This window comes from Balearica regulorum, chromosome 11 (genome assembly GCF_011004875.1).
Source record: "Balearica regulorum gibbericeps isolate bBalReg1 chromosome 11, bBalReg1.pri, whole genome shotgun sequence".
Taxonomy (NCBI): Eukaryota; Metazoa; Chordata; class Aves; order Gruiformes; family Gruidae; genus Balearica; species Balearica regulorum.
Window position 1 is genome coordinate 2,292,383 of NC_046194.1, and position 10,119 is coordinate 2,302,501.

The 10,119-nt window shown below is 47.3% G+C and overlaps 1 protein-coding gene across 2 annotated transcripts; it reads right to left on the bottom strand.

Annotated features, from left to right (window-relative positions):
- Positions 1–9,348, bottom strand: HMGN5 (high mobility group nucleosome binding domain 5). Of its 2 annotated transcripts, XM_075763037.1 has the most exons (6): positions 8,781–9,348; positions 7,296–7,325; positions 6,782–6,811; positions 5,793–5,843; positions 1,894–2,037; positions 1–680 (listed from the first exon to the last, which is right to left on the bottom strand). In XM_075763037.1, exons 1-6 carry the CDS (start codon positions 8,793–8,795, stop codon positions 633–635), a joined length of 318 nt encoding a protein of 105 aa, XP_075619152.1. In that variant the 5' UTR covers positions 8,796–9,348; the 3' UTR covers positions 1–632. The 2 variants fall into 2 exon arrangements, with proteins under 2 accessions (XP_075619152.1, XP_010299891.1); XM_010301589.2 differs by lacking the exon at positions 8,781–9,348 and having other exon boundaries at positions 7,296–7,396.
- Positions 9,349–10,119: the final 771 nt, after the last annotated feature.

Consider the following 10,119-nt stretch of genomic DNA (forward strand, 5'->3'; position numbering starts at 1 on the left):
TTTTGAGGAGTCTTTTTTATTAAGATAAATCCAGCAAAATTCCTAACAGTGGGTACATACAACCGACCTGCCCTTTTAAAAGAAATGTTTGTATTTCATTTAAAAACATGATTACACTTTTATTTATTTATTTTTTCAAAACTGACAAAATAAAATTACATTTGGGAAACAACAGATTTCCAGCTCTTAGGTTTTTCATGAAAATAGCTCACCTTCTTTATAAAAGCAACCCACAGAACCACTGGAATGTTTAACACGGTTATTTGTTTTGAGACCTCCCCACTTTAAGAAACCATACAACACATACAAGGGAAAAATTAAAATCTGAAGTCTGTAAGCATGACTTACACAAAAAGGGACACACTGACAGAAGTCAAAAGCTACCACCACTTATTCTTTCCATGTACCATACAAACTATTACAATCACAAAATTTAAAAACAATGATTTTTTTTTTTGTTTTGTTTGTTAGGGATTTAATTCCCAAGTAACCGAGATGAAGATGTTCCATAATTAAATTCATGCTAAAAAAACCTGCATTTATAAAATAGTTGATAAAAATATTCCTCTCTGTTAACAATACAGCATGGAGGTACGGATACCAAATGATGGAGATATAGGGCAGGGTTAACATTACTCGGACTTGGCTTCCTTATCATCAGGTGCTTCAGCAGCTGGTGCCTATAAAAGTGTTTGGGAAGAATAGAAATATTATTCGTAATGCTAACTGGATTCTGGTCTAACAAGCATCAAAGAAAGACTAGTTTGTTAGCACACACATGGACAACACTTTGCGTAGACAGACAAGAACGCACGGCTACTACAGAAAGTATCGACATACCACCACGTTGGCTGATAATTCTAAAAAACTAGAACACAGAGGAGTGTTAATTGATGATCGAGTTAATTTTGGAACGTTAAAAGTGCCTCTGAAGAGGCAGAAGTTTAGAACGTATGTTAGATTAGGATCAATCATATGCTAAGGAAAGTTCAAGTCCTCATCTCCACAAGTCACAGGCAAGTGCAAGAATTACACATAAAACCACGATACTTGTCTATTGTCCAAACTTTGGGGAAATTGGTTCTCACCCGCTTTCTACCCCGTATTATTTTTTAGCAAAGAAGCTCCTGAATTAGTTTTAAAAATGAAAGAATAAACGGCCCGTTAACTGGTTAATGATACTTGATACATGGAGAGAGATCACTGTAAATCAAAAGCAACACAACAGGCTAGTCTGTGCCTATGGGGCAAAGGGAGCCCGTAGAAAACGTTGTGGTTCTACTATCTGCAGGAAATCTGCTGGGCAAAGGCCATCGGGAGCTGACTGAGGCGTGTAGCTAGTCCTAGCAAACGGCAGCTCTTAGGTAAGTAGCTGATACAGTAAGAACCTGTAAGAAAAGAGCTTGCAGATCCAGAGACAAGGCCGAGTTTATTTTGCAGATCTCTTGTTGAATTGTTCTGAGGCGAAGAATTGTTTTAAAGAATTGTGTAAAACTTAAAACCAGATTTCTGGCACAGTACCAACCCGTGCTGAGTAGAAGAGGCAATCCAGCAGTGCAGAGAGGATATGCGAAGTCAGCTCAGGGTTGGATAGCAATCTTACTGAGCTCTATTGTTCCCCAAATATCCTGCATCGCTCTTGTGCCAACCCTGAGAGGGACGCTACGATAGCACAGACCACCTGTGGAAGGGCTCTATCACATAGCAGGAATGAGTTTGAAGGAGAACGCTATTCTTTCAGGGGCTGCCCTGTGCAGATACTGCAGCTGGTCTGTCTTTACAGGACGGCAGTGAAACACACCACCTTCTGACAAGGAGGCCCGATCGTTAGTCCCTGCAGATGTATTACCAATAGCTCTGTGTTTATTCCCATGTTTACTGTAGCTAAAGTACCTCATTAGTTTTGGTATCTCCGTTTTCAGAGTGGTTTTCTTCTTTAGCATCCTCTTGTTTAGTTTCATCTTTGCCTTTGGCTCCTTTCTTCCCTTTTGTTGCTGCCTTTTTGTCCTCCTTTTTATCATTTGCTGCCTTTTCTTTCTGTTAAGAAAACAGACCGTGATATGGTAAACGCTAATTTCCACCTCGTACATCTGTGTACGCACGTTCTCAACTCTAAAACTGTCCACACAACCTGCTTCTACACACTGAACTTCCTACTGACAAAGACGAGATGGACGTTTCTAAGAACTGCTTTCCTTCCATTCTGTCCTGAATGTGCTCCTTGGGCAGTGCATAATATAAAAGCAGCCATGGCTGGGGTTAAAAGAATTCCTATTTTAAATAGGCATTCAATTAAATTAGCTAAAAAATGTTGGAGTTGAACTGGCCTGTATTTCTGCTGCGCTGCTGAAAGGCATACCACAGAACAAAAAGAACATGTACAACCAGTGGAAATACCAGAATACTTCAGATGTGCTATTAATGCCTATTTAGAAAACTGTAACAAAGCTGTAGTCAAAGGACTTTCCCCCTCCCCTGCCAGAAATATTCCTTACTATAATAAGCCATTTGTGTGATAGACAAGTTGGGGGCTCAACAACATTGCTTCAATAACAAGGAAAACTTTGCATTTATTATTAAAGTGCGGTTCCTTATATGCGGATCAGGCTAAATCAAAACAAAACTTGATGCTACAACTTCTGTAGTCAGAGTCTTCTATATGGCAAGGTCAGATCCCGACTCCAGTACAGTAACAAGCACGACTCTCATTAGTTTCACTTCCGAGGATCTGCCTCTTGCTGCCAATAAGTAACCGCACTAAGCAAACTAGCTTAGATCCTCACTTGATTAACCTAGTTCCAACAAAGGAATCACAAATATCTGCAAAATTACTACTCACAGGTAAGTGAAGATAAACAGATAATTACTGAAAATAAATATATGTATATCTACTCAGAAGATGCAGTTGTCTCAGTGCCTAAAAGTTACAAAAAGGATACTTTCTGATTTCAACACCTTGCTTATTAGTGTACAAAATTAATTCACACTAAAAATGAGCTGCTTGCTAAGGGTAAACGCAGATACAGAGTATAAGGGGCAAAGTCACTCGATTCTTCAATGATACCAATGATTAAAAATTCACCAAAATTAACACCAAATCCTGTAATAAAGCAGAAAATTGAAGACAGGAGGTTACCAGCACTCAAATGGGTGAGGGTCTCTTTCCCCAGCCTGACCTTGCTGAGGGATTTCAGTCCACCTGGGAAACTCAACTACGATACGGTGTTAGGAGTCCCCTTCTCCCGTGTGTGCCCACTCTCAACAAGCCTCTCTTCCTTTCTAGGGACTGACTTATCAGAGATATGTAGCAGCTCTTTCCGAGAGAAGGAAGCGAGTCACCAGAGGAGGAAAGAGAAGAGTATGCCTCCACTCACTATTTTTCCCCTTCGTCAGCTGAACAGTCCTCCAACTTGAGAGAGAGGCAGAAGAAAGATAAATATCACAGGAATATCAGCACCCAAGCAGTCTGGTATTGTTCGGCCATAAGATTTAGAATTGCAATACTGCTATGGTCCTGGTTTGCTCTGTCACTTGAGCAGACCTCATCAGACCGCTGAAGCACATGTAAGTCGCCCACTGTGACGGGTTCCTCCTCCCAGCAGCACCAGTATGCTGCAAACTCACGAGCACAGGCGTGATAGTCACTTGCTCTTCCGATGTGAAGCCGTGAAGGATTTTTAAAGACTTGGAGTTGTGTGAAGAAGGGTATCTTTTCCCCTTACCCCATCAAAAAAAGCCAACAAAGTACTAACAGAGCTAAAACCGTAATTCTCTGTAGCCCGCTCGTTGCTACCCGAGGAGATACTGTTATTTTTGAATTTCCAAGCTTCTTCCATCCTCTCAGCTAGTTCTGAGCTAATACCATGTATTAATTTTACGTGTTTTGTAAAGTGATAAAAACTTTTTTCCCAGCTCTGTTTTTAAAGCTAAGTTTAAAAGGTGAAATCCATTCTGACACACAAAACGACATTCAAAGAACCCAAAGGTTGCAAAGTTAAGCATTTGAGGGAAACAAGCATTAAAGATGCTGGCACAATTCTTATCACATCTCCCTTTGCAGAGATATCGATACAGTATTAGGAGCTCTAGAGAGCCAAAAATGCAACACAAGTATCCTGAAGCAAGAGGAACTCAAGAAGCGAGAGGACCGACGCTTTCCAAGCCCAAGTGGGGGCAATGTGTGGGGCAATGACCAAGGCACCACTCCCAGAACTAAACCGCACGTGATCCTAGAGGAAGACTGCGCACCATACAGCTTGTACAGTAAGGAGCCAAACTAAGTTTTGACAGTCACTTACAGCCCTTAACTTTTGAAAGCTTACTTTTGCAACTTTTAAGGTTCTGTTTATGCATCTTTTGTATATAAACCCTGAGATGTTTCCATAAAAATAAAAAAGCAAACTTGACAAAGGAAAAAAGAAAATGCCAACAACATGCATCGTATGCAACTGCACTGAGCTCTGCGTGGGCCATCAGCAGAGACTGAACCCAGGACTTTTAGATGCCCGAGCCAGCCCTCGGCCATGGAAGAGCCACCACCAGCGGTAGGCTCTCCCTGTCCCGGGGCACAAGCCACTAGAGGGAGATGGAATCCAGAGTGTGCCAGCCGCTTGTTCGCACCACAGCAACATGGAGCAGCGGGGTTCCCACCTTCCCCTGGATTCCTACGTTCCCCTGGATCTAGAAATCTGGCTGCAAGACCAAGAAGCAGATGTGAAAAATTTGCTCTGCACACCACTGTGATTGCAGAGATGCGGGGTCCCCAAAACAACACGTGGGGTTCTCCGTCTTGTCCATTTCTTGTGACATCTCTGCTGCTCCATATAGCAGGACGCGGAGGCAGAACAGTTTTTTCATCGTCTGGAAGTTTGCCGTGCCATATGCAATTGCAAGGCCCTTTTAAACGTACAGAAAAAGAGCTCCTGGTTCCCAGCCCGTCATCCCCATCTCCAGTACCTGTGCTTTGCCCGTATGACCATCCAAAACCACAACGGAAAACGTATGACGGGAGCAGTTTAAAAAGAACACTAAAGTTTTATTGGTTTGGGTTTTTTTCCCCCCCCAGCTGCAAAATCCTAATACAATCTGAATATTTACAGACAGATCTAAAAAAAGGACTGCAATCTGTGACTGCTGGGGAAGTCTGTGACAGGAAGGGGGTATAAAGAAATACCTCGCGGATTGCAGAACTGTCCCCTTTCAAATTTCAAACTGTTGCTCCAAAGCACAAAGGAGCTTTAAATAGTTTCTTTTTTAACCGTACTGTCAGATACGCCGACATTTTTGACACTTCCAAAATATCCAGCTTAAGGAAACGGGTATGTAAAACTTTATCCCCAGTGATTCAAATTTGATAAACTGATAACTAACTGAAAACAGTGCCTTTGAATGAAAACAGTGCCTTTGAATGAAAACATCGTAAGAAACTAATTAAAAGCATGATTTTCAATGCCTTCTCTAATTGAGCCTCTGATCTCTATTCAAAGCATCGTTTTTCCAACAATACATTATGTGAAACTTCAGAACCGCCTTGCAAGGCAAGCAGCAAAGCCTCACCACAACTCATTTAGAATCTGTTCAGTTTACCGCATTCCTTCACTAGGAATTGCATAAAATTATCTTTACATCTTTGACGTTCTTTTAACTCACATTAAGTCAATCTTAAATCTTTAAAGTAAAAGATGAAAAAACCCAAAATGGTTAGTTGGGGATTTCTTCCCCCCCCCCCCTCCCCCCAAAACACCTTGAGAAAGAAAAGTATAACTTCAGTTCAAGAGATCTCGAACACTTACCTTAGGTGCTGCCTTTTTGGGCTTTGGCTCCGGTTTAGGCGGAGCAGGTTTCTGTACAAAACATACATAAGAAACACAGAGTCAGATGAATGCTATAAATGTTTTAGCAACACGTTGGTAACTTTTGAAAACTATTCAAACAAGTAGTTTTGAGCAGTTTGGTTCATTCTGTAGTAGGAAGGAGTAAATGTGAGAAACAGATCGGTATCTTTCGTTATCCAAACCCACATTTCTTCATGTATGTTACAGTGGTTTTGGTACAGATGCCGAGAGTAGCAGTAAGTGGATCATTACTGTGCCTGGGTGTTACTGTCTGCTGTGAAAGCAAGCAGCTGTCAAAAACGAAAGGTATTAACATTTGGACATAACTCTCTGTATGAATACACATCTTAGCTTTCACTGAAATTAAGTACTTTCTTTTTTAAATAGCATCCGTTATCCACTTGGCATTTCCAAGATGGCTTAAAAAAGGGCTGGGTGCACTAAGCATCTGCAGCAAAGGATGCCAAGAGCCTGTGCAAGGCTGTGACTTTGGGCTGAACCTTACCGCGTGACAGAGATTTACACCCTCTAGGTCTCAGTTTACCCAACAGTTGGGCCTGCAAAATCAATGGGCAAATTACAAAGCATAAGGAGGGAGCAGGTAATTTATAGAGCTAAGAGCAGGTATTTGTATGGAGAAGACCCAGAGAGAACAAACGCATCTTGAAATCAATACTCCTTGACTCTGGATACTCATGCGTCCAGATTGAATGTTAACTAACACAGACGTTGTATCTCACGTGAAATGTCTAAAAGTAAGCCTGTAATGCGTTGATACTCAAGGATTGTTAACACAGAATAGGAAAGTTTACTTTTAAATGTTGCAATACTCTAACCATGCCTTTCACAACACCGGTGGGAAAAAAATGCTTAGTTTATCTATAACCGTCCCCTAAACTTAGCATCCCACATAATGTAATATTAAAGGAGTAAATAAAGATACTTACAGCGGATAGTCTAGCTGACCTTCTCTTTGGCTGTGTAAAGAAAGATGTGTCACTGAAATTCATAGAGCATACAAAGCAGTGCTTTCTCAGAACTTCAACCCAGAGTAACAGGGCACGTACGCTACGCCATGAAGCCCCATACAAATTCTAGGATTTATGAAATTACGGGCATTATGGCAATGACTTCCCCAAAAGCGCGGCTTTGTTCCATAGTTCTCACTCCATGCCACCCCCTTTTTACCCCACTGAGGCGGTAAGCGAGAAAGTTTCTTTACTTCCAGGAACTATGCCATTAAGGCTCTGTCACCGAGCTGTTTGTAAGGCTAAAGGGAACACGTTCCCCTCGGAACCAATGGCCTCTGGCCTGCAGCCGGGACACCCAGCGCCCACCTCGGACCACAGGCCAAAGGTCCGAGCCTGTCCAGCAGTGAGGTGCGGGGGCCTCGTAATTTCTGCGGAGCACCACACAAGTTCTAGAAGGAGTGGGGACCGACACCGAAGAAGCAGCTCCTACCTCCTCCTTTGCCTCGCCTTCAGCTGGAGCCTGCAAGGAAAGCGAGACACCGAGGTGAGAAGGCGGCCCCATCCCCTGCGCTCAACTCCCTGACACCACCCTGAGGGGGAACACTCCCCACCCCACCCATCAGACCCCGCTGGGGGTTTTATCCGCACCCCCCGGGCTCCCTTCCCCGCTCTCCACACGAGCCACCGGGCCAAGAAGAGTAAGGGAAAATCGATGGCGGCCAGTCCCCCTCTCTCCTTTCCCTCAAGACTACAACTCCCAGAATGCTTCGGGGCCGCGAGGCGACGTCACCACGCCGAGACGTCTCCGCGTTTAAAAAGTTCCCGCCAAATTACCTGCCACAACAAGGTCGTCGCCGGTTCCTCACAAGGACAATGTCGGCGACCCGGCCCCGTCGCGCCCCTAACCGCCCGCGGGGTTTCGGCCCGATCCCGCCGCCCCCGGCCCCGCCGTTCGGCGGGGCCGGGGGCGGCGGGATCGGGCCGAAACCCCGCCGGCGGTTGGGAGTCGTGGAGGGGAGAGAGGGGGGGGGTCCCCGCACCGCGCCGCCTCCTCCTCCTCTTCCTCAGCCACCGGGAGCGCGGCCGCACCGAGAGCCGAGCGGGGAGACCCGCGGGGGGCCCTGGCCCGGTTGGCGGTAGCGGGTTCGGTGGCCGCGGGTGGAGGGTCGGGGCTGGCGGAGGGGAGAGGAAAGGGGGGGGGGGGGAAGGTGTTCGTGAGGGGGGGGGGCCCCGCCGATCTAAAGTTACTAATTATGGTGGTGAATCCCTTCCCCGCTTTCCTTCAAGGACAGTTTCAAATTCTGCGCCGCCTAATGGCTCCAAATTACCATTGCACAACCATCTGGTATGACAAGAAGTGGGAGAGGAGGAAAAAAAAAAAAAAAAAAAAAAAAAAAAAAGGGAGAACAAAGGCAAACGCAGGAGAAAGAGGCACCGTTTAGACCCAAATCCTGCCGGGGAATGGCCCGATCCGCTCTAAAATGCTCCCGGTGGTGCCCGGGAGGGCTGGGGCCGTTCGGCCCCGGGGTTTTCGGCGCTGGGCGAGCGGCAGAGCCCTCGGTGCCTAGCGCTGCCTGCCTGTGTTCTCCATAGGGGCAGCAGCAGCACTATGGCTGTTTGTAATCCAGCATGGAGACACTGCTCAGCCTTCTCCTTGCAAACAAAACAGCCCAAAGTGAACTCACGGGTTCCCCTGCCCGCGTCGAGCAACCTCAAACACACGCCCTAAGCCCTCTCCCTCCGGTCCCAGCTCCACTTTAGGACATACACAAAAAATTAAAAATTAAAAAAAAAAAAAAAAAAAAACCACCCCAACAAAAAAAAAAAAAAAACCCTCTCACAAAACCCCCCAAAAACTCCACATACACACACACGCGCGCGCGCAAAAATTTACAGATAATTTTGCAAATGCTGCTTTAATCTCTCCCCTTCGTTCCCCATCTGTCTCCCCTATTTTTTTTTTTTTTGTACTTACCTTTCTTTTGGGCATAGTTGCACCTTAATAGTTGATTGCAAAATATATATAGATATATATAAAAAATAAATGTAACCACCGAAAAACTGTTTCAACCGTTCTGCAGAATTGCAAAAAAAAAAAAAAAAAAAAAAAGAGCAAGATGTATAAGGGACCAAGAGTTAATTGCAGCAGAAACTGAACAAAAAAAAATCCCCCCCTCTTTATTGCAAACAGTAAAATACACCAACACGCAACCAAACTGCATGAATGGGGAGCGCGAGATGGGCCCAGCCGTCGAGTGACGGCCGCGGCGGCCAATGGGAGCACGGGCAGCGGCCCGGGAGGCGGGGCGTGGGCGGGAGGCGGGGCGGCGGGCCGTAGCGCGAGAGACGCTCGCAGACGGAGGGACGGCGGCTCTACGCTGTCTGCGCAGCGGAGCCGGCCTAAAGCGCGCGGTGAATACGGAGCCGCCGTCCGCGGAGGGAAGGGCGCCGCCGGCAGCCCGAGGGCGGCGGGCGGGGAGGCGACGCGGAGCGGGGGCAGCTCTCCCCCCCTCCCCTTCCCTTCCCCGGCCCGCCGCCTCTCCGAGCGCCTCCCCGCACGCCGCGTCCTGCCCCGGCGGCCGCAGATTTCCCTCCCTTCCCCCCCCCCCCCCCACCTCCCCCGCTCCTCCCCGCTTCCTTCCCCGCGTTCCCCCCAGAGGCCGCGAAAGAAACTTCCCCGAAAGTTACCACAGGCCGCAGGACGACAACATGGCCGCCTCGGCGGCGGCTCCGGCCCTCCCGCCGCGCGGGGCTGCGGGGGGCCGCCATGCCGCGGGGGCGCTGAGGCCTGGCGGCCGCGGAGGCCGGGACACCGAGGGGGGCAGCTGGGCCGGCCGGCGGTAGCCGCCAGCTCCCGCCATGGCGGTACCTGTTGGAAAGGGCCGTCAGACACCCCCCCCCACACACACACACCCCTCCCTGGGGTTACCTCAGCCGGCGGAGCGGGCTGTGCGGCCTTTGTCCGCCCCGGCCCCGCGGGGTCGAAACGCGGTGACCGAAGGGTGTAACTGCCTGTGGGGCTGGGTGAGAGCTGGGCAGGGATTGTGGCCACCGGTTTGGGCTCGAAGTTGCCTTTTGGTCTGTTAGATCTCGGCTGAAGGGTGGGAGATCTCTCCTGGAGCTGGGCCTATGAGTTGGAGGTAGGCCGTAAGGTGAAGTCTCAAGCTTCTGAATGGATTCAGGAAAATTTGCTCTCGTTTCCATCGTAACTGCAATTTCTGTCAGGGTTTCTGCCACCTCTTTTGAATATTTCATTGGGGAAAGCACAAGGCGTGTAATAATACCACCTTTAGGACCAAAGCACTTTGCAACTA